At 38.4% G+C, this 25,746-nt stretch overlaps 1 protein-coding gene across 1 annotated transcript in view; it reads left to right on the top strand.

Moving 5' to 3' along the window:
- LOC149079094 (serine/threonine-protein kinase 17A-like) overlaps nucleotides 1-25,475 on the top strand; it is a 144,629-nt gene extending 119,154 nt beyond the window's left edge. Inside the window, exons 3-8 of the mRNA XM_089241390.1 lie at nucleotides 4,648-4,860; nucleotides 10,588-10,726; nucleotides 15,178-15,304; nucleotides 16,776-16,824; nucleotides 20,870-21,049; nucleotides 22,519-25,475. Of these exons, the coding sequence (XP_089097516.1) occupies nucleotides 4,648-4,860; nucleotides 10,588-10,726; nucleotides 15,178-15,304; nucleotides 16,776-16,824; nucleotides 20,870-21,049; nucleotides 22,519-23,002 (1,192 nt within the window). The 3' untranslated portion in view covers nucleotides 23,003-25,475. The remainder of the gene's footprint in view (nucleotides 1-4,647; nucleotides 4,861-10,587; nucleotides 10,727-15,177; nucleotides 15,305-16,775; nucleotides 16,825-20,869; nucleotides 21,050-22,518) is intronic.
- The last annotated feature ends 271 nt before the right edge of the window (nucleotides 25,476-25,746 follow it).

The following is a 25,746-nucleotide window of genomic DNA, read 5'->3' as shown; positions in this document are numbered from 1 at the left end:
TTTGAAAATATCAGCCTGTGTTTTTTTTAATGATCTTTAGCCTGAAAGAGCTGTTCTCTGGAATGATAGCCTATGATGAATTATATCAGTGACCGATAGCAGCTGAATAAGTAGAACTTGTTAGGTCTGATTTCCCCATGGCAGGGTTTCTGGCGACCTGCGAAGTCAGGGAAATGAAAAAGTCAGGAAAGAGTCGATGAAAATCAGAAAAGGTCAGGGAGATGAAAACGCTCAGAAAACTCGGGGGAAATGTAAAATATTCAACAAAAGTCCAGGACAATGTAAAATGTTTGGCAAAAGTCAGGGAAAATATTTATGCAAATACTTCGGTAAAAGACAAATAGCAATTCAGTGAAGGGAAACTGAAACTCAGAAAACATTTCTAATGATAAGATTTTGAACGATATTTCTTTTCAAGAATTTTCGTGTTGAAATTTTCGTTTTGGTAAGGGAAATTTTTTTCGAATTTTGGTCTGAGAAAGTAAGAAACATTTTTGAGTTTTGGTCAGGGAAAGAGTCAGGGACAATTTCGAGTTTTGGTCAGGGAAAATGAGGGACATTTGCGCGTTTTGATATGGGAAATCAGGGAAATTTTCGGGTTTTGGGGAATTTTCTTTTGAGATTTTGTGAGGGAAAATGATGAAGTAGATTCTACTGGGAACCCTTGGTAATTGCAAACCGAGTTTAGAGACTGCGGGGAGATGGAAAAAAAATCTTTTTTGCCAATTTTTCGCACGATAAATTCATAAGAAAATCTGTGTAGGAAAAGAAGACCGTCTAAACTCCAGGCTGGTAGGTGGCGCTATATACATATTGTATATGCTAATGAGGCGTAAGATTATTTATCATATGACATATCAAAAAATTTAGTGTTTAAAACTAGTGCTTCTTAAGTAGCTAAAGTTGAAATTAAATCATAATGAATTTTTATGCTGTTTTATACGGCTATGAACATGTCCGCCCCCAGCAAGTGCTGTATTTTCCAGGTCCCGGTGATTTTGGGACCCGAAAAATTTTAACAACACGTATTCTCCAACCAACCAAACATGTTTGACCTCTCCATGCATGCTTTGCCCAGGGCCCCTCCAAATTAAAGTCTTGCTCCGAGTTACTTATATGTTGTTTGCATAATTATCAAGCTTTACATGCGAATGGTATAGCGATTATAGGGGATCGATTTCTCGTAGCCTTGGTTTTGTTCTGTTCGATGGAACGGGGTCGTTTTCTCCATTAGAAGACGCACGTATCGTTTCGGAAAATGATTAGTTATACGTATTATACGTCTCGGATATAGAGAGAGACGAGCAGTGGGTGTCTTCACTCGGAAGTTTATGGACTTGCTCGGTCGTGGATTATGCTTATTATCGCGATGGCGCAGCGTAGAAATGACTTTTGGCAGACTATTTTCGCAATCGGTCAACGAAGAAGGCAATCTCTACGCCATCGGAGGTGGTCCCAGTCTCTGCTCATTTGCATTATACACCTCTCTAGCTTCGCGCGTGCGTCTCATATTATACGCATGTGCCTTCTTAATTTCCAATCTCTCAAAGGATTTATATGTTTTTCGTAACTTGTGCACAGAAGCGGTCATAACAGACTGCGGCGCCGATCAGTCCGAATTCGAGGCATACGTGCAATCTTCTAGTCCATAAATGATATAAATGTGCAAATTCAGTGAGACCAAAAGAGAACCGAAAACGATGTAATAAAAATGAAGAACTGGTTCCATTCGAGTCATTTAGAACACGAAACACTAGGTATTAAGTCGGTGTTATTGTATATTCTTTACCGGGGTGTCTTGTAATTTTGCTCGGGCCCCACCTGCTTCCACAGGCGGATGTTCGTCCATCAGTGGAACAAGTGAGGTCTTTGTTAGTTTAACGTGATGTGCGTGGGATCTTTAATAACTCCGAGAATAGTCTAGAAAAGACCGCTATCTTCCGTCGAGATTATTATATATAATGTACCAGTGCACATACCTACGATGATGATGAAATTGTATCATATCAGTGCTGCCATCTTGTGACTCCGAGTCTCCTCTCTCTGGATCCATATACGCTTCACATAATGGTGAGATTGGTGCGATATTCGGAAATCCATTCGACCCAATTTTTTTTTTCGCTCCAAGATCCACCCACGTGCCGAGATTATCCTTGGGAGAGCGACTATTGTTTATGTGTGAGGATCGGAACAAAAAAATTACTGTAGAAGGGAGCTCGTAATTTGTAGGTCATGGTCTCGGCTGTGCATTTTTTTTCTTTCAAATCATATTGATTAAGTGCGCTGAGAATGTGAAGTTGTTGGACTTGTTATTGCCATTCACTGGGTGGTCATATTGGAATGAGGTAAAATCGGGACACACACCTAAATCTCGCCAACTTTTGAGGAAGACTGATTGCCTAATGGCAGGCTGACCATATTTCCTTGGGAAAATAGCGATCCTAAATATGGGATATCGCCAGTTGTTACCAAAAAATAAAATAAAATACTAATAAAATGAAATTCAAAGATGAGCAAAGCTGCCATTTGTCATTGTTGAAGAATTCATTTAAAAGGTGCCAATCGCTGTAAATGCAGCGCTATTGCGAATCGGTACTGCTACCACTACTACTAAACCGCACATGCACCTCGTCCATATTCTTCTGCGGAACTTCTGACGAATTGGGACATGTTGAAAGGTGCGTGTACGTGTTGTGTACCTAATGTGAAGTTTGATTCTGTGTAATGATTGTTATGTGTAGTGTTGCCATCTGTCAGCAGTTTTTCTTACTATGAGTGAAGTGTGGTGATTGAATAATTGTACCTTTGCAGACCTGTTGCTCTCTGTAGCGAGACTTGTCAACGTACCGCACAAATGACTGTGGATTTAAATGTATTAAAAAAAATGGCACCCCCCTAAAGCTAGGGACGGTTTTAGGGGGTGCCAAATCACAGGTAAAGGGGGGGGGGGAGCGAGGGTATTGATTGCAGAAAAATATTTTATCCGCGAAATTCAAACTACAAATGCATTGCATGAAATAATTTCCAGAGAATCTGTAATTTTTGAGATGTATATGCATGACGTGTACAAATCTGCGAGTGTTTTCCGAGTCATTTAACTGATGCGATTTATTCACTGGAGGTTCACCGAAAAGACGTCTTTCACGGGTGAGAATTTTATCTCGAGCTGCGCTCGAGATATCTTCTATGACAGGGCAGTAACTAGGATTTTTGTGGGGGGGGGGAATGGGGGGAATGCAAACATGATTTTGTCGGCCCCTCCACTATAGAATTCGATGGTCTTATAACAATGTTTTTGTTTCTCTTAAATTTCCCGAACGGGGCAGTTGGCCCCTGTAGTTCCTGCCCTGCATATGGCCACAGTACTTATGTGTAACGCGCCGGAGTGGGGGGGGGGGAGAGCGTGCATTGTATATTTATTAATTTTTGGGGACTGGGAGGACCTAATTACAAAGTTTGTTGGAGTAGGCCAGGTTCCGGTGCTTATCGTTTGGGTTTAGGATATAAACAAACTGCCAAGGGAGAATCGTGTCTTCTCTCATCGTGAAACTTTCCATGTCGTAATAAATGATCGTAGGCTTCAGTGAAAATTGTTATTAGGAGACACGAGAGAGAGAGAGAGTTCACAACTCGTTTTCTTCGCTCCATCATGAGAGACACACACCGACTTACTACATACAATCATCTCTGACGTCAATGAACTTTCACCACTTTCATTAAAGGCAGCAGGCTCGTGTTAAGAATGAACAAGGCACATTATTCATTTCCGAGCGAAGAAAGAAGAAAACACACCATATTAGGAAAACGTATTGAATCCATGTTGTGTTGTGTATTTCCTATGTATTATTCGTGTGTTTGTTGATGGCTATTAACTAAAACCCAGAAGCTTCTGTAGGTATCATAATCCATAATCGGGTTTAATTGTTACGAGACCCCCGTTTCCCGTTTCGGAGAAAAAAAAACCCTGTTATTTCGGAAGATTATGTCTTTCTTTGCTGTTGTTGTTGTCAATAATAGCGCGAGTTCAGAGAAACGTTGTTATTATTATAAACATTGTTGTTATAATTATTTTCATCGCGGTTATCATTAACCCTGGGCCATGTTGTTCGATCAGAGCTTTTGTTTCGATGGCAATGGCTGGTGTTTGCTGGTTTTGTCCGGCCCTTTTTTTTTCCGATTTCCTTATTCCTTACCCGTACTCTATTCGTTCGCTTTGTTAATTTATAACTGGTTTCATATACCGACTTAATTTATACTGGTTACATATGATTTATTTACTGCATTTGAGACCTACATTGTCAAAGGGTAGTCTAGGCACCCAAAAATAACCCTCTTCCCTGTGAAGTCCTTATACAACACGATTATTTTTTTCGTATGCGTATGTCTAACCTCGCACGTCCTTTTTGGAATTGTATCTAACTGCACATACATTGCTAAGGGTCCTTTTGGACCCACAATTGGGGGACCCTAATTTATTTTTTCCTTCGTAACTCAAAATTTTCTCCGGCAAGATCACGACCTCCGGGGCAATGACTGTATATATCGTATAAGAGACAGATCCTGGTCGTGATTTGCCTTACAGTATTTATGATGATGCACATTTATAGAATATTTGGGAGTTCTAATTTGTTGTATCTTGTTTTACAGAGGTAAATTCGCCACGGTGCGACGTTGTCAGCACAAGGTGACCGGCACGGAATATGCCGCTAAACACATCCGCAAGAGGCGTCGGGCCGCGGACGTCCGCCACGAGATTCTACATGAGGCTCACGTTCTAGACATGAGCAACGGACACCCTCACATCGTGCAGCTGCATGAGGTGTACGAGACACCGTCAGAAATAATACTCGTACTAGAGATGTAAGTTGATTTCTTCAAATATTTTTTTATTAAACCAGTGATTCCCAAACAGAGTGGCGTCACATCTATCTCTGTGTGGGCAGTGCTTTCAAATAAACCATTAGCCGAGGAACATTTGATCTATCACGGAAGGTGCAAAGAGAGTGTTCCCTGAGCTATGTTACGGGGGGCAAACTGGTGACTTTGAGAGAGAGAGAGCTTCCAGCCCGCAATCTGTGCTCGTGGAACTAAACTTATAACTTCAAACTTTTTCTTTTTAAATATTAAGTAATGAATAAATTTAAATTATGGTTTAAAAACATTAATTAAAAATTATTAATTTAAATTTAATTTAAAGATTGCTGAATTTACTGTTTGTGTGAATATCATCAGTATAAGTTGCATCATTTCATCAGAATTAAATTTTCCAGTTTGCACCTGCCAACCACAGATTGAGAAACGCTGGTCTACGGGGTGATTCTAAATTCATGGGAAAAATCTTCAAGAGGTGATATTAAGCCATTTAAACCAGCATTTCCGGTCTCACAATATGTGGTCGAATCGAAATAGCGAAGGCGTTGGAGGTGCTTTCAGAGAGTGAGTGATAGCACTTCACCAGTAGGAAATTATAATATTTTCCCAACGGATTTACTGCGGCATGTGCTATCAACCATTCGAGGATGCACATGGTTCCAACACAATGAACTAGACCCATTTTACGGAGGAAATTCTAAGCTATTGAAACACTACATTTCTGCTTCAACGGATCGGATACAGTGAGCTCATTACATGTCACGCCGTCTCCCATATCATAACATATCTTATCTTTTCCCCTCTACTTCCTTTTGTGGGCCCATCTCCTGGGCATGGTGTACGTCAGTGTTTCTCAAAGTGTGCGTCGCGACTCCTAGGGGCGTCGCTAACCTTTGTCTGAGGCGTGGTGGAGAGTTGGAGATATTTATTGGTGTGTCTGTTCGTGCACTGAAATTGGTTTGGTAATACATGCTTAATATTTGTTAACTATTTAGGGGAGACGCAGATAGACTATGATCATGGGGCAAGGAAGAAAAAGCATGTTTGAAAAAGTTTGAGAACCAATGGTGTCAGTGATCACTGTTGACACTTTTGAGAACCTCTTAGCCTAAATTAGTCATTAATGTGTCCCCAACGTGTTTTACCACAGAATTTGCACCTCAGCCTGCCATATTCGACCACACACTGAATGACGAAAAATGCTTGTTTACATGTATTCTATCACCCCTTGAAGTTTGTCTCATGAATTCTGAATTACCCTGTGTATCAATCCTCGGTAATACACTCATATGATAAAAATCTAAGCTACTGTGCATTGCACTTCTTTCGACGCTTTCAGAAAACCTTCTCAAATTCGTACGAACGACACACAGGCTGAATAAACACAAACTCGCCATATACGCACTGAAAACAGATCACAAACAAAGCATTATGCGATTGACGTCACGATTTCCTTTTGACGATTTTGCGCATACGTTTCACAATACCTTCCTACATTTTCCTTGTTCCAGCACGAAGTTGGGCTGATGGGAAAAATCAGCTTTATCCATTCAGCTTCGATGCGATGGTATCGCAAAAGAACGCTTCCCTAACAAGGAAATGTTCTACAAGAAGATTCAATCAATTTAATCAATCAAGAAGAAAATTTAATCAATTTTTTTTCTTTTTAAAACCGATTAAGAAATCATTAGCGATTTTTTTTAAGGAAAACAAAATACATTCATCAGAGGAGATTCACATCTTTAATGAGGAATCGATTGCGTTACGAGGTCGAGCCTCGATCATCGTATGGGCGGGTTTTCCATCCAAAGTAACAATTTCGAGAGAATCGTGACAAACGGAACAATATTTTTCTTCACATTAGACAAGCATAAAGTTCAACAGGATGGCCAAATGAACGACCCGGATGTGTCATTTCAATGAAGAAAAAACCCTACGCTTTATCATAGGCTAACTAACTTATTGGGGGCTGGAGATAATTTTGACAGGGTTAACACGACCTGAGCATCGAGCAAAACCAAACCCCCCACGTACACTGCTGACCACGCCAGTTTTGGTTTTTTTAATTCTAAAAAGAAGAAAAGATACGCCAACATGCGTACGAACGGCCGATGAACTTGGCGATCGCAACAGCTCGCTGACACATCGCAACTGCTTTTTTTTATTCTTATTTTCGAAATAAATAAGACAAGGACAAATATCATCACATCCCGAAATCATCACCACCGCCACCGCGTTGCATGTCAAAAACGCCAGAGATCATGGCCGGCCGAGTGTAAGTCCGAATACGGCTACGAGATTCGAACGCCTACTTGTGGACAATGGCAGGTCGGATCGCGAAAAACATCGTGTGGGCCCCGGGACTGCGCAATATGCAATAGCAAGCACACTTTAGATGAATGATTCTACTTTTCTTTTTCGGAAACTAGTGCCTTCAATTGAATAAATGGTTAAAGCGTCATTTTTCAGCAAAAACCGAAAACAAGACCTTATCAGTAACGACACAATCCTACTCTCATCGGAAATTAACAGAAAACGTAACTTCTCTCGAAAAACAAACTGTTAGACTTTCTTGGGAAAGTTCTTAAAAAGGAGAAAACACTTCCTGAAATGGTCACGAAAATGACTAAATTCGAATATAATCCGAGTGGTCCGATAAGCTTTGTCTAAAGGTTTGCACGGAAATCATAAAATAGCAATGATATCTCAACACTAATTCAAATGACAATTCATTAGTGCAGGGATTTCCAAAACATTCTACGTTCCGGACATTTAACGCTCAAAAATTTCATGCATATTAATCACTAGAGTCCGGATTATATGGCTTTTTTAGCATATTTTGGCCTTTTTTAGCATTAATGCATATAAATGCATAAAATCGAATAATTTTCAGAATAAGTGCATATTTTTGAAAGTTTATTTAAGCGTGATCACACACACACTTTTTTAAAATAAATATTGTTAATAAAACCCCTCTTTTGCGTTCAAAAATTCGTTCGTAAAAGAGGGGTGGCCGTTGATCAGAGATTTGAAATGAATACTTCTGTTATACAAAAAGGAATATATTATTTGGCCGTAAAAAAGGGTGACCGCATTTGGGGGGGGGGGGTTCCACTGTATTTTTATAACATCGGTTTTTCTGCCGCAGGTGGAATTTAGTGAATTAATAGGTATGTTCGTACTTTCAAAATATCAAGTATTCTATTTTTAAGGCTATTTCTAGAAATATGTCAAAAGTGAAAAAACAGTGAACAAAACGGGACAAATGTATGAAAGAAATTCAAAACCACTAAAAATACAGAAATGTCCCGTAATACGGGACGCAAGTGGTCCGTCGAATTGTTTCAGCCATTTTACTGGTCCTTGGGTTCAGAAAGGTTGAGAAACACTGATCTAGAACAGCACCGCGGGTCATTTAAGTGCTCTGGAACTGTGCTGCGGCGATCTATAAGGCAGGGTTCATGCCGGCTAAATAGCGATCCAAAACTGCGCTGTAGGTCACTCAAGTGATCTGGAACTTTGCTGTAGGTCACTCAAGTGATCTGTAATGCACCGCAGGTCGCTGAAGCGCTCTTGAGCCGCGGTCCCTTAAATGACCTGAAAATATGCCACAGAGCATTTATGTGCTGTGGAACTGTGCCTTAGGCTACTCAAGTTGACTGAAAATGTGCCGTAATCGGCCTGAGTGATCTGTAAATATACTGCTTAGAGGATCTAGGAATGTGTCACGGGACAATTAAGTGATGCGAAGATGTTTTTTGAACATTTTTTTACAAAATTACTCATATGTTTGAGATCGCGGGCCACATCAGATGAGTCCGAGGGTCACATTCGGTCCGTGGGTTGAGCATTTATGGTATAATTACCATAGTAACCATATGCTATAACTACTAAGAATTAGGTAATCCGTGGTTTATACGCAGAAAACTGCTCTATAATAAACATAAAAATTCAGATGTCAAAGCTCCTCTACGGACCACCTGCTCTGAATCCATATATTTGTTGGGGTGGACGAATCAAATGCACTTGTAATGAGGACGTTCAAACGAGCAATGCAATTATTTTTTGCAATTTCTGGGAAATGAGTTTCCATCAAAAAGAAAAGATGCAACGATGGATTTTGTTTAATCGATCACGTGTACGAAGAGAATCATGTCCCCCCCCCCCCCACTCGGATTTAAAGCAATCAGTGCTAGTTTGATTCTGATGGATTTGTGTTATTTTTCGGTCGATGGACCTCTTTGTGCTTAGTCGAATGTTCTTAGATCCATCGATAGATGTCGTGCTTTCTACTTTTTAACTAAAATTTCACGCATCACTGATTTTTTTTTTACACACACACACACACAAACATTATACGTTTACAAAAATGTTATCGTTTGGCTTTTTTTTTTGTCGAAAATCCCCTTAATTCGATTTATCGTGTAATGATTTGAGCCCCCGTTTGTTTGTTTGTTGCCTCGAGCAAGGCCTGATGCCATTATGACGAATTTTGCTCAACGGCCTACTTGTCAGTTATTGGCTTTGTTATGATGAAGACTGATTTGTGTGTCGACTTTTTTTCATGTTAAAGTAAATATTAAATTGATTTTTTTTTAATATGTTAGCGATACGCTTTTGTGCCGCCATTTAATATTTAACATGTGAAGAAAGGATTCGTTGACTAAATCTGATATGATCAACTCTTGGCCCGTGAGGCTACACTTGATATTATTTGTCTTAAAGGGGAAAAAAGTATGAATGATAATACTGGTGACTGATCCACACAATTCTAGATTCTCCGACCTTGAGTTAATCCTGACAATGGGCATGTCGTAGGCTCCTTGAACATTTTGGGACTCTTTTTCCAACTTTTAACTCCTTCTGTAAAATTGCTCTTTCCGTGGTAAAACACTGAATACAATTGTCACTCACAAAATTAAAGAAATATTGAAGAAAGAAAACAAAAATATTTAAAAAACTCAGATTTTTTCAATTACCCCTAGAGCTCCTTGAAATCCTTGGTTGACGCAGCCGCCATATTATCGCTATTATCAAAATCGATGTTCTTCCGTCCTGCTCTTTTTTTTCAACGATTAGAAGTCACTTGAAGAGACAAACAAATTTTTTATTCAAAGATTGAGTACGATGAGTCCGCTCTATTTTATAGGCGCCTTAACTAGACGTTCCTGTTTGACTTGAGACGATGGGATCGGATTCCGTTCGTTCGCTTTTTAAGACGCCACTGATCTTTATTATTTTAAGTTGTCATTGCTGAGTGTTCAATTAGAAAGCTTGCACTATTAAATTTCTCATTGTGCAGATGTGTGTATGTAGGTCCGACTGGGGTTCTGTTTGCTTAGAAGATGTGCAAGCAGTTCGTCCAGACGGACACGAGCCACGGTGGAGGAGACCGATGGATGCAAAGACCCAGTGACCCCCCCACAATCCCTTAGCCGCTGGCATCACTACTATTACTACTCAACAAAGGGTCACGAATAAATTTCATTGTGACCCACGAATAGCTAAAAAAAAATCCACCAAGTGGGCCCACGCTTATCAAAACCTTGACCACTCCCGGACTAAATTAAATTGTATGATTCTTTCGCATCGATTGTATGATTCATCGCATTGGTAATTCTTTTCTTGTTAACCTTACGGTATATACGTACTTACGGACACTGACGCGAATAAATATGTAATGCTTTTAACGAATGTCTTTATTTGTATTTGCAGGGTACCCGGTGGTGAATTGCAACGTGTCCTGGATGACGAAGAAGTCGTTCCGGAGAGAGATGCAGCTCGACTGATGAGGCAGATCATGAATGGGGTGGCTTTCTTACATGAGCATCGCATCGCCCACTTGGACCTCAAGGTAATCAGTGACGTTCATATACGAAGAGTACCTCCTCTCTTTCCTCTTTCTATAAATAGTCCTTACTAAACAGGACGCACATGGACGTCAGAGGACGTTATATCGAAAGTTCGTAAAAGGCGGAGTAAAAAATTATCTTAATTTTATTAAAATGTAAGCAGTTGCAATGAAAATGGACCAGGTTACAAAATAATAATAAAATTGTAATAATTAATTTTGCACACGTACATATACACTTATGCACCGAATTCTCAAAAATCAAAGGTCAAGGATGGATTCTGTCTATTTCTTTGTGAAAAAAAAAAAGATTTGGGGCTGAGCTGAGTTCGGACGTTGTATTGGATCGAATGGTCTTTGTTGGTCGTTATATTCAGTGTCAAAGAACATGAGATGAGTCGAAAAACATCAGGGACTTGATGTACCCATCGATCTCATTTCATGCACGGTCGTTATAACGAGCGCCGACTGTAATTTCATCGGTCTCACAGAATATTGATATAATTTCAGTGATTCTCGAAAACTTGAATATTGCTTCAAGGGTTTTTAGAATTTGGATATTTCTTCAAGGGGTTTTTAGAACTTGGATATTGCGTCAGGGTTTCCGTAGAACTTGGACATTGCTTCAATGGTTTTATGATGGAACTTTGATACAACTTCAAGGGTTCTTTAGAACAGTCTTTCCCATAGTGCTCCATATTATCTTTTAGAAGACGCTTGAAACAATCAGAGGGGTGATAGAAGCAAAGTTTATGACATTGGGGTCCTATGAGAACGTTGGAGTAAGGGGAGAATGTGATTTTTTCCTCCCCCCGAAAGGTGGACCGTAGTATGGAAATAAGTTTGGAAAACACTGACCTGCAACATGGACAGTATTTCTATGGTCCTATAAGGCAAAATACACAGATATTCAGCAGCAATTTTCTGAAATCCGTTTGATAAAAACCTGTACATCCCAGTTTACTGCTTGCATCCGTTTCGCATTTTTGTTAACTAAAAACATTACCGAATTTCTATATACACCAAATAGTCTAAGCATAGGCGGATTCAGAAGGGGGGTTGGCGATAGGGGAGATCGACCACACCCTCCCCCGTTAAGTGAAAGAATTGTGTTATTGGCATAGGCAAGAGGATGGAGGTGGATATTCTTCCCAATCGCGTTCGAGTAGTGCTTATATCCGCTTCGGAGTCCAAGTGGAGTCTATTTGCTGTTTTCTTACGACAGTGATTTTGTGATTGGACTGTTGAAGGATCAAGAATGGTAGAGATCGGGTTATGAAGCAATGGGGCCGTTGACTTCGCATTCAAGAAAAAGAAGAAAAAAAGCCTTTTTTTTTCCATTAACGCTTCCTTATAGTGGCAGTGACGCCATCAGTTATGTAGGCGAAAGGACCTTTTTTTTTTGTTTTGTTGTATCTCGCCTAGGCTTATGCCTAACTCTTTTCCATCATCATCACCACCCTTCTCCAACAACACGGTCTGGTGCCTGCATTTTCTAACACTTTTTCTTTTCCTTTTTGTATCTCGAAAAGACAAGGACGTTGCATTTAACGTCTTTGTGGTACGTTGTGTTGAATCCATTTCGTTTTGCAGACGTCCCTGAACTTTCCACATCATTTAGTAAAAGGTTCTCCGCTGCTTTGATTTCTTTCTCGTGTCTTTTCTGAGGATGCATTCATTACACATTTGCCTGTCGTTCTGGAACGTTGTGTTTTCGTTCCCTCAGGGGAGTTACAGTGCTCTTGTAAAATCGACACGCAGCGCTGGATTGCGGATGTGTTATACGCAGTTTTTTCTCACTTTATTCCTCCGGGGGAGTAGAGAGGAATAAACCTATATTAGTGATTTTATTTATTTTTTTTGGCGCACCTTATATGAACAACGAGTGCGGGGAATTCGGCTCTTCAAATAGACAATTAAACCGAGGCACGAACAATTTGAGTAACAGAAGGGCCAAAAGTACTGCTGTTGACCACCCGAGCGCTGCCGTTGCTTTTGCCAAGTCATGGTGGATGGACGGGGTGTGAACCTGCTGGATAGAATTTTTTTTTCTAATGCAAATGAAAGTGGGGGTTCGTGAATCATTGAGTTACGTCCTTGGCATTTCGAGTAGTAAATTTCAATACAAAAAACAACTTTTTGTATTTACACTGTATAACTCACAAAAAATAATATCTCGCGGCTATTTTCTCTATTAATATTCCTTCTATGAATGGGTGGCTCCTACTCAGAACCATCTTAACGAATTCGGAAAGCCAGCGACCAAAAATTTTCGGGGGAGACCCTCTTACTACTCTTTTACTATTATTTTTCGGGGAGACTATACTATGGAGCTTCTAACGAATATTGGAACTTCCCAGAAAGTGGTATTATGTTGTCTCTGACAGGGTGTGTGTTCAAGACATGGAGCTATGAATTCCAATCGGGATTACAACCTCCTTGGGCTTGAGATGACAATACATCTTTAGTCATCTCTTATCTGTAGATTTATTTTTCGTCTGTGGGTACAGCCAAAGACGCCTAGACTACACAGGACGCTTTGATACAGGGTTAAGCCCTTGGCTGTACTAGTTCTGCGTTCAGTGCTAACATCTGTCTGGTGGAAGAAGAAGTTAAGAATCGACAATTTCGTGTGATTTTCCATGCATATAATTTTTGTGCTGTAGATATGTGACTGTTCGTGGAGTGACATTTTTTTTTTGCATTCACGCCTCGAAAATACTGGATAACTATGAAATATCTCGTGTTGTTTTATATTGTCCTCATATGGAGAAATCTGAGGGAGAACTAGCAAATATCCCGTGGCTTTTATATCATCGTCACAAAGGGTGCAGGAGCAGGACAGCCACCTGACAGTCTAGTGGTTAGGGAACTAGCTTCTGACTGTGCAGGTCTGGGTTCGAATCCCGGTTCGGGATGGATGTCTACTAACTTAACACTAAACAAGTTCCCTGGGCGGATCATGCTGATCCCTTGGGAACACGTGGAGATCACGTTATTTCAGAAAAAAGGTCCACAGTTTTCGTCCGATTGTTGCAAAAAGTTCGTGCCTTTCATCTCATTGTCGCGAAGGGCCCATGAAGCACAAAAGGTCAAGAGCCCCTGAGTCAGAATATTATATTCGAAAGAAATATCGATATCTTCGTTTCTCTTGTTAATTAACCTACCAATAACCCTCAGCAACTTTCCTGTGATGATTTCCCATCATGTATTGCAAATATTGAAGAGATACCTTCTCTAATACAAGTGAGAAAACTTCCCACCCGAAAGAATAAATCGGAGGAGGAAAAACCATCATCATTGGAATGATGACGGGAAAAGGAAGAATCATTCTTTGTCAGTCGACAAGCTTTTGATCCAGTCGACATAATAATAGATAAGGGACAAGTATTCAAGAATAACAAGTTCATTTTCAAGAAAGGGACAAATTATTCGCATGGAATACATGTTGTACATCTTAAAACGTTTAGACCCGGAAGATACGGCTCATGATCATTTAGGTTTTTTTTATTTTTTGTCCCGATGACCATCAGTGGGGGAAAAAAAAATCTCTCACGAAAGGGATGAGAAAGTTTTCCGAACAGCCCCTTAAGACAATGGATTATATACATAACAGAGAAGAAAAAAAACATTTTTATTACGTTTTTGCCCCGTATTTCACTTTGTTTTCACTTTCTGTCCTATTTTTTTTCCCCTTCCCTCTCTCTCTGACCACATAATTTGACATTAAAAAAAAAAAAAAGATAAGAAAATGGCGGCCGTCCATCATTTAAGAGAAGAACAATGAGTCTTGTCCGTTGTCCAAGAGAGAGTTAAAAAAGAGTCACGTTCTAGTTCGTGCGACGCGAATCTGCTCGATTTTTTGGGTCGCATACAGTAAAGATGAAGCAGAAAGTGAAAACTCTTATTTCAATACATGAAAAGATAAAAAAAAAAATATGACGTACCTATATACATAAAAAAGAAGAAATATCGACATAATAAAAGGTATATGCAGTATCAAACGGAATTAAGATAATGTTTCCACTATCGGGGACTACAATGGCAATATCTTTTATTGCTGTGGAAATTCGTGACGGAAGGAATTTTATTTATTTTTTATGGTTTTTTATGGTATCTTCGAATATCTAGAGAACTTGAGGTTATTGATAGAAACGTATTAACACGAGAAAATATTTGTAGTAATATTTATTGTTTCATTTATATATAGGCCTACTCTACTTTTTTATTATTATAATATTATACATTCAATGTAAAAGCTATTTATTTTCCACGGATGACCCAAAATGTCTCACACTCTCATTGTTCATCTCGGAATATTTCTTCAATTTATATCGTACACGTGGAAATCTTTTATGCAATGATTCGTGGTAATAGTTTATGAAATTTCAATATGGATTGATAAAAATGCAATTTTTTTTTTAAAGTGTGCATATTTTCCTTTTTGTTTTTAGCCTCAGAATTTGCTGCTGACCAAACCGTTCCCGGATTGCGAAGTCAAACTGTGCGATTTCGGCATCTCGAAGCATATCACTAAGGGCATTGAGATCCGAGAAATCCTTGGGACACCCGATTATGTCGGTGAGTGATTTTTATTAGCTTCTATTGACGCGAATACCTCGATTTAAGAACTTGACGGAAGGGTACCGGAACCCGAGGGCTCGGAGCTATTGGAGCCCCCCCCCCCCCCAGCCAATATGATTCATTATTATATGTGTTACTGCTAAAGCCCGAAGTGCGGCCAATTCGCGAAATGGCAGAGAGTTTTGGCCGATTTTCATAAATGATTCCAGCTTTGGCCGGCCAATTCGTGAAGTGGCCGGAGATTCCCTGGTCAAAGTTCGATGTGCTGATGTGGACGCCAAGTCCATTTTTTTTCATTGCTAATGCGCGGTACATGGCTGGCTATATGTAGTAGCTGTAGTGTATTAAGCTCTATGTTTTACGAGAGGAAAAAAAAGAAATTTGGGAGAAAAAATGAAAATAATAATATAAACATTTTTTTCTGTCAAATTTTGAGAAAAAAAATCGTTACCGCATCGTAACCGCGATATGATGGGTTACTATATCTAACGTGGCCATAATTATCACGAAAAAATACTTAAACGTGGCGATTATGCATCAACTCCTCTCCCACTCCTAAGGGTATTTAGGTAAATCCGTAAATCAGATTTGGCGATGACCCCGAATCATATCTTTTGTTATCGGACTTCGGCCAGAGATCCCCAGCCACTTCACGAACTGGCTGACCAAAGCCCGACTTTCGGGTATTGGCCCATTCAATTTACAACGAAATTGGCCAATTCGCTATCTGGCCAGCCACTTAACGAATTTGCCAATTTCAGGCTTTGGCAGTAACATATGCAACGCACGCGTCCCCACCTCCTGTGTATGCATGCGCACAAGTCACAGGCGGATTTATGGTTTCGCCGTCCTTCTCCTTTCTCGTCTAATTTTCTTGACCACTCATTTCTCAAATTTGCCGCCCAGAGCAGAGCTCGTTAAATCCTCGCAAAGCCCGTTTAGCCGATAGGGGGGCCGTAAGGGGTTCGCGGGGTCATTTTCCACATTCACTATCATTGCATTATATAATGTGACATTTAATACACAATCAACTCGTGAATTGTAATTTATTACTTCAATTTTTTTTATATGCAAATTTTAAAAGCAAAAAATTTTGTATTTTACTTGTGGGGTTTGCAACGAAAAATAGGAAAAATTGTTTTAGTGCTTGCAAACTCTCTCTCTCTAGGGAGAAGCGGATTTACGGTGTTACCGCCCTTCTATTCTATTCTACTAATTTTCCTGATCACACATTCCTCAAATTTGCCACCATGAGCTATGCCCCTTTCCCCTTTCAAATACGCCTCTGGCGTGAGTACCGTAGTCACGGGACGATCGGCAACTTTTAGCTCTCTCCCCACAATGCTTTCTTCATGTCGCCTCTTATAACGTATATGGATGACTTGAATTTGTACGTATTTTTTATTCATCAAATTGTGGATGCTTTTTCCCCGACTTGATAGTTCATCCTTTTCTTTTACCACAACAGCACCGGAGATATTGCATTACGAGCCAATTAGTCTTCCAACAGACATGTGGTAAGTGTTGAAATTGTTTTGTTTATATGAACAGACACTCTATTATGCTATCATTTAAATGTTGATTTCTTATTATTTACTTACAATTTAGACCAGGGTTTTCGCTAGCATTACATGAGCAGATGGAAAAATTTGTAGCCAAATGAAGGAAAAGATTAGATGAATTCATGGAAAATGCGCTTATAATTTGTCATAAAAAAATTATTAAAATCATAATAGTCACTGCATAGGCTGACCATATTTCATCGACACGAAAATGGACGGCTTTTATATAAAAGGAACCAATCGCCATTAAATCAAAACTGAGAAAAGGCTATTGAAAGTTACCTTCGATTCAGTTATCTCTTTAGTGTGATAGTTGGTTTAAGAGCATCACCGACTAGTATATGTTACTTGGTTCTATTTAAATAAAAAAATCCCACCTCTTTTTTTTTCAATAGTTCAGATGTCTCGGTATATCTCAAAAATGTTAAAAATGGCGCTTGGTTGCTTTTATATAAAAGGCGTCCAAATGGAATATTGAGCCAGCTATCGGCAATTCGTCGGCCAACAGCTGATTAAATTAGAGTAGCAGCCGCTTATAAGAAACACATTTGGTTCAGTCATTTTGATTCTTATAACCGGAGTTTTTTTTTCTGTTTCTTTATAGTTACCACTGGAGTATAAGGAGTGTGGGGGGAACCTTAAGCCAAGATGTTTTTGAAAAAAAACAAAAATTAAATAAAGCCTCATTAATTTCTTAGTAACATAAAATTTTAATTCTTGAAACTAAGTTTGAATATCCATAACATATCGTTATTCTTAAACATCGTTCGTTGTTAATGTAGATTATGGACTGACGAAAATGTTGAAATGATGACGAAAACCGTACTAAGACTGTATAATTAATTGTCCGAGCGCATAACTCATCAATGTTTCCCCGAATGAGCAATAATGGTCCGGGGGGTGGTAGGATGCTACATTTTTCTAACATAAACCTCTTGGTGATAAGTTCTGTCATCAGGGACGCAACTAGGTACTACAGCGGGCGTAAGCACCAATTTTGCGATCGTTATAATGTACAAGGAGCAGTAAAAAGTGAATTTGCCCCCCCCCCGCCCCAGTCCCATCTGCCCTCAATTGCGGTCTTGTCTATCACTCATGGAAGCTTACTTAACTACAAAGCTGCAATCCTCATTGTTTGGGAGGGGGCAGTGCCGTCTTAACGCTTGGGCCCAAGAGAAGGGGGAGGGCTCCACAAAAATAAGATCTGGTTGAAATTTTTTGAAAGTAAGCATGTAAATTTGTAGGAAAACATTTTTAGCCAGATGGAGCCTCAGAAAATTCGCTTGACCTCGGGGGAAGGGGCACGATGCTTTTAAGACGACCCTGGAGCATTCACTATAGGATGATCATTACAAAGGTAAGAGTGACAACAATAAGTGGGCCTTAAAAAATAATCTTGCGAATAAAAAAATATTTTATGTTTCCACTGCCGAGATAAACGGTGAGTTTTGGAGGAAAAAAGTTTTGATTCTTAAAAACGAAAATTTGATTCTTATAACCGATGATTTTTCTACGTTAAAATAACGTTTGGTTTCCGTTCTGCCGATTTGATCCGTATACAAATACAAGGCCACAACAGGCAAAATGACCAACGAGGTTTTTGGCTGAGAAAAGATGCCCATAAAAAATATGGGTCTCATTATTATATATATAAACGATTATTATTATAAACGGTCGATTCTTATAATCAGTGATTCTTACAAGCGGTGGCTACTGTATCTGTGCGTTTCATTACTATAATAGGATATCGCCAATGGGGGAATCTAAATAGCGCATCGACAGCGACAACGCCAGTCTAGGATATACTGTGAATCAGGGGTGGCCAAATTCTTTATGTTCAAGCGGGTCAACATAACGGTCAACTGTAGCGTTGCGGGCCGCATTACGGGTGTCACTGGTGTATAAGCCGGTCTCAATGTACTGGTGCGTACATTGAGACCCAGACAAAAAAAAATCGCATATTTATAAAACGCCATAAATAATACGAGCAATTTAGTCGCTATACTTTTACGCAGGGCATTTTATCTGGTTAGGTTCCCAGCCAGATGCAATGCATCGCAAATTAGTTCCTTCTGCAAATTATTCCATAAAATCTATTCATGGCTTGAATTTTTAAAAAATGAAACATTTCTTCCGATTTTTTTCTTCAATTATTATTTTGGCAAGATAGGCAGTTTGCTAAAGAAACTGTAGAAAAAATAGGAAAAAAAGTTGTCCATGTGCCAAGATTCACGAGCAATTTGTGTGGTATGGGGATAACATAATAAATTATTTTCGTTACTAATAATAATGAAAGTAAGTAATTTTCGGCTGTTGGAACGATGATAGCTCAAATAGTGATCACAAAAAAAATTTGATTTAACACCTTGTAAATTATTCATTTTAATTTAAATAATTTATTTTTACCTAACGGGAGCAGCACAAAATCACCTCGCGGGCTGTGAATAATTATTTTTTATAAAAAAATGTATATAGATCTCTAAATTGCCAAATTTATGAATGCTAAACGTTTCCAATGAATGTTTGTTTTCCCCGTGCATATGATCTAGTAGGACTCCCATACGGAAAGAATATCTAATAGAAAGGGAATAACGCGTGGAAGATGTTTTTTACGTAATCTTTCTGTAGGAACTACCCAGTTTTCACGCATGAGATATGAGCTCGATTTAGATGGTGGCTTCAGTAAATGCATCGCGTGCTAAGGGTTTAAGAACCTTCGAGAAAAACGCAAAGTGCAAGTGAAGAGAAAGAAAAGACACAATAAAGAGGATGACGTCCTCTCAAAACGACGGGGGTGGCTGCCATTCAAAAAAGCTCAAATACGGAAATAGATCTTTCATTCAACAGAAAGTAATTCGTAGAAAGTAATTAAAAAAAAGTGCGAAGAACAAGAGAATTGCTTTTTAGCCCGATTTCTGTTCTTATTTTTAGGTCGTTAAAAGGTGGAACAAACGAATCCCTCACCCACCTACGAGTATATATTGTAATGCGTGAATACTTTTGTTGTCTTTTTTTAAGTCGCTGGATGAGAGATCAAAGGACGAGTTAAAAGCGGGCGTTTGCTCATTTCCTAGTTGTTCTAATGAGGGTCTCGAGATCTGGTCCTCTTTGTTTTCTTCTCAAGTCAATTGAATCGAAGAGGAGGTTTCAAATCGAGGACGAAGCAGTTTCATTTTCTAACCTTGTTATGTCGTCTCGACTTCCAACGAAATTGCTAATTATAAAATACACCGGAACCCTCTAATCCGGAAAGAAAAGTACTATGTGAAGAGAATGAGAGAGAAAGGACTCACCCCACACATGCGGAGGCCCATCAACCATTGGGTTCCCTACTACTTAAGAGTACACATTCCTCTACGGATTTTAAATTGGATTCCCCTACAAGCTAGCCACAATTGATTGTAATTACAATTAAATATCATAGGGCAACTCGCAAACCAAGGGCTCGCGGTTAGTGCCCTTACGTTGAGACGGTCTTGCTCATGCGGGTTTTCGCTATCTCATACGCCTATGGATTGTGGGCACCAGGTTAAGAACCCGATGTAATTGTATTTTCAGATTAAGAAAGGCAGATAATATACGAGCCCCCACCCCTCCCCATGTTTTTTTTTCATTCCGATTTAACCCATTCTATTTCATTTCATTCCGATTTTAAGTTTAATTAATCACTTGAAGACATTTTTTAAGGAAGTGCCCCACACATTTTTGGGTTCCGTGTTTTACAAAATTCCTAAAATGAATCTGTTCAAACGGACTTAGGTCTGCAGCACTCGTCCAACACGTAAGGATAACTGTAATTAAATGTTTACAAAAACAAAATAATGTTTAACCCTGCTGAATGAGAGCAGGTTTCGATTAGTTTGGGACTCCCTCATAATTTAGTATTGTCAGTGTTATAGACAAGAATTTGAGCGTTTCGTTACCACTAGTGTATGTCAGGAGTTATGTTTCTCCGCTAGTCTGTAGCTTCACTAATGCGTTTGATGTTTATTTTGCACAGGAGCATAGGAATATTGACTTATGTACTTCTGTCTGGTCACTCACCGTTCGGCGGCGACACGAAACAAGAGACGTTCTGCAACATCACCCGTGGTACGCTGGAGTTTCCTCCGGATCTCTTTGAGACTGTCTCCAACACTGCCAAGGACTTCATACAGAGGCTGCTGGTCAGAAATCCGAGGTATATAACTAATCATTGTTTTAATATACAATGGATCTCGTTTATAACGAAAAAGCCATGAAAAAATTGTAAACTGGAAACGCTTTAAACGGGAAATCTCTTCTACATAGTTGGGGGGGGGGGGGGGAAAGAGTCGAAATTATATGTCACAAAAATAACTCGTACTAAGCAGGAAAAGGGCAGGGGTTTTTCAACTTTTTTCCAGTCACAAGTACTCATCAGAACAGCACAGATATAGTAATTCTGAGGCATGCTAAAATGATACATTCTTCAAATGCATGCCAAATCGCATTCATAATCGAGGCGTTGATCAATCATACCTGCAAGTACATAATCAGCGCAAGCATCAATCACTCTTGTGCGATTCGCTGAGGTGCTCGCGCGTAATTAAACGATGGGAATATTTGGAAAAGGATTTTCAATGTGATTTAGAACTTGACTTGGACGAAAGGAAAAAGAACTCTGTAGTCTCTGAGTTTTGTTGTCACAAGCAGCTGTGCTCAAGAATATTCTACACCGAAACACAGCTGGGCAAAGTTCCCTTCTGTATATTATCCATCAGCTAATTTTCTGTGTTGACCTTGTGTAAGGATTAAGCTGTTATTGTGGGGAAACGTATCTGTTTGATCAGTGTGTGTCAGAGAGATCACTCTTCACGTTCATTTGCGGATTTTCCTCCCTTTGCTGTGTATAGAGTGTTCTTTTTTTCCTCCTTCATGGAAATTTTGACCGGACATTAGGTTGCCCGAGCGAGATATAAGTCAATATACGTACATTGGGATGTAAGAGATATTAAGTTACAGACTTAATATTGACTTAAAAGTCGATTAATTTTTTTTTGGGGCTTAAAAAGTTTTATTGAATGACGAAGTTCCCTCTATTGAGTTTCAATGCTGGTAAAATGTGTTGTTTCATAAATTGTTACAGTAGGCAGTACATTCTGTCAATGATTCTAAACTGAAATTTTTCAGTCCAAAAGTTGTTTGCATAGTGAAGAACCAGTTTTGAACCCACTTATGCACTTGGCACAGTGGTCATTGGCAGACGCGAACCGGTCTCCCCCATTTGAAAGTCTCAGGCAGACCTTCAACAAGACACTCACGTAAACACAAAATTTCAAGTGTCTGCCATTTTCACTTCTAATATGAAAGTTGGATGGCAGTAACCACGAACAACGCATACACATTACACTCCACATACACTCCCAATTCATTAAAAATTTCTCATAGGAATATACAAAATATATATGAACAGTTTAGTAGTGATAAAAAAAAATTGTTTCATATTTCTGTTTCTCGAAATTATGAAACTAATTTTAGTCAAACACCACTGTGCTATACACTATAAATAACAGACTTGATGATAGAAATGTTATTACGAACTGATAAATTTCAGTCGGATTTTTCTGATACAGATTATGATTATTTATGTGATCTTTAGTTAATGGCTTATTTTGTTTCTGCCTGTAGTGAACGCATGACTGCTAAAGAATGCCTTTCTCATCCGTGGCTGAGCCAGGAAGAAGCACCTACCATCCACCGCATAGAAATCACCCTAACCCCTCAGGGAATCCGATCACCACCATACAAGGAGAATAACAGCAACAACGCCAGACCAACCAATGACAACAATGACCGTTGCATGTCTCCACCAGCACTGAAGGACCAGCCGAACTTGGTGACAATCAGGACCGAGAAGAAGCCTGTTGATATGATCCCAATAGATGTGAAGTGCATCAGCAAAATCAAGAACAAGGAGAACGTCTCGCAGAACCATGGTGCCGCACACCACGAGTCATCCAAAGCATTGGATCAGCCGACTAAGAAGACAAATCCAGTCGGTCGGAAGAGCGTTGACATGATGGTAGCTGAATTCGAAGGACTCAAAGTCACCAAAAGCATTATTTTCTCCGAAGAAATCATCAAAGATGAGCGTGTTGCCATCGTTTTCTGAAATTTTCAATGAAAATTAAAAGAGATTTGTGGCATTTTTTTTTCATCTCCCTGCCAGTTATTGTTTTTTTTACATCATAATATACTATTTTGATGTATTAGTTATGTAGCCTGTGACATTCGAACTCAGTGCTTGTGTTGTTATTATTGTCAACATGATAATGTTATGCCTTATTGTGAATACAAAAAACCAACAACCAGCCTTTCTATTCGTCAACATGGTATATTGTGTGAAGAAAAAAATCTTCCAGGAACCAAGTTTCTGTGAGAGGGAAGTTCCTACAAACGAAGTTGTTAGTTATGTAAAATGACATTGAAACCAGTGAGTATTTTAATTTTGTTTGCGTTGTTTTTGAATTATGAACTTCGGGGGAGGGGGCTCCGTCACTATTTTGATTGGTTTAATTAAGTATCGAGGCAGGTTATTTTTGTAGTTTAAGTGCTGAGTAATACGTAGACGCATTGCATGTTTGATAATAATTTTTTAAAGCTTAAATTTAGATTGAACACAAGCAAAAAGTTTTGAAATTTGAGAATGTGATAAAAAGATGTGTGTGAATGAACGTTTTTAAGTGTTACATCATTACATAATAGTCATGTACTAACTATAACTAATACAGTGATTATACTTCTATCATCTTCATTCCAGTCATTCACAATTTGAAAAATGCCTCCAAGTAATGGTCCAATTTTTGTGTAATTTCTTACTGACACATAAATGTAGGGCCCCAGGAAAAAAAAACGGCTTTACAGCAATTTTTTCCAAAATGAGATTGCAGTGCCATCTTGTAGCTTTCAAGGAATACTAGCCCCACATGCATTCATTTTTGGGGTAGAACGAATTTAAAGCCGTAAAAAATAACGATAAAGTTTCGGTACACTGGGGGAACCATTATAATCCAAACTCGTTTTTCCACAAAATCTTATTTGCTGTAAAGTCATTTTTCCCCTCGAACCTTAAATGAGCTCGATGAAAAAATGAGTAATGAAAAAAAAAATACATATTTATAGCTTATTAATTTTTTGTTTCGGCTCATAAGCATCCACGACACAAGTACAGCTTCCATTGCATTCATTCCCTCTTTGTTGAGTAACATTCAAACACTATTTTATTGATTTCCAGAGAAACACTCATTTATATGAAGGTTATAGCATTATATCCTCTTGACTCTTGTTTTATGAATTTAGCACACATTGCTATAAATATCTTTTGTTGTTGAAAAATTTTAAAAAGCATGAAATATTACTGAAATTTTAAAAAAAAAAAGCTTCTGAAATAAAAAAAGTCAATTTTTTACCATACCATAACTCTATGAAGTGAAAATGTGTCTTGAAATTTGTGGTATAAAGTAGTACTTCCAGTTAAGAGTAATTTAAATTATTTATGATACATGCTGAAAACACTCCAATCAGCAATTAAATCGGATTTATGAGCCTGAAACTTATGAGAGTTTTTGACACACAAAAGCTCAGATGCGTTATGCAAGTTGATGCTAACAGTGTTCGTCATATTTTATGGTTCTGTAACTAAAGGTACCTTCATATAAGCAATCATGTTTTACCAATGAACACTTAAGTACAAAATAAACTGAAAAAAGAGTGAATATATCTTCCGAACATATTCTTCCCGTTGTGTTTAAACGAGTTACTGGTGTGAGACTATAGAAAAGATGTCATATTTTTATACTAACTTTGATCTCATACATTTATCTTTTTTTTGTTGTATCTTTGGAAAAAATATATATTTTTTAAAATAAATTTAGTAAACTTACTTCTATATTATAGAGAAATGCCTTCAATATTCCATTAAAGTGCCTGTAAAATTATTAATATATATGAGAAATATTAGATTTTCAAACTCGAAATTCCTTTCAGAGAATAAAAAAGGTGCCTTATAGGTATCTAAAAACATGTAGAGATATTTATGTGCACTCGGTGATATTTTTTTATACATGGAAAGAGTTGGATTACAAAAATAGCAAGGAAATGTAATTGAAAAAAAGGCTAGTCTATTATATCTAGACTCAGGCTATTAACAGATTTTTTTTTTTTTGAAATGTGCTTTCTTGTACAAATTGAAAATCTTTTGTTTTTACATAGTATGCAGTTAATTTATTCTTTTGTGAACAGTGTTGTACTTATGTGTGTTTAAAACAAAATATTTGTACATTTGAAGTTTTCTTTATTTGGAATTTAAAAAAAATCTTAAGTTATATGAATGACTGCTTTCTTATCAGCAAATGGTGTAATGCTAATTTTATCTACAGACTTATTTTGTCAATAGCGGATTTGGACTATCAAACATCTGATATTAATGAAAAGGAAGATGTTTATTTTTTTTTTCTTCTTCCCGTCGTTAACAGAGACGAGAGGAAAATTTTGTTTATCCAGTGAATGTTGAAATTGTCCAAGTTCTGTTGCCTCTTACAAATGTACTTCTTGATTTTGTAAATAAAAAAATTGTTGTGAATGAATATCTTGGTCCTGGATTTTTGTATGAATAGTTACTTTGATTGGATGATTCAGTTTTTGAGAAACAATGAACCACCAGAATAGTTTTTGAACTGTAATTCATCTTTGTAACCCTAACACATGGTTTTTCTATATGAACACACACTAGACTAGTGACTAGAGTACTGTAATTAATGTTAAGCAGAAATGAGAGTTTATATACTTGAGGTTTTAAAGACAATACAGGGAAAATAACATAGTAAACCAGGGCTTAACTAATTAATAAAAAAAGGC

This window comes from Pholcus phalangioides, unplaced genomic scaffold (assembly GCF_987345545.1).
Source record: "Pholcus phalangioides strain wild (caught in Gottingen) unplaced genomic scaffold, Ppha-v1.0 ptg000013l_1, whole genome shotgun sequence".
Classification (NCBI taxonomy): domain Eukaryota; kingdom Metazoa; phylum Arthropoda; class Arachnida; order Araneae; family Pholcidae; genus Pholcus; species Pholcus phalangioides.
Note: the sequence above shows the minus strand (reverse complement) of the source record. Positions and strands in the feature narration are given on the sequence as shown.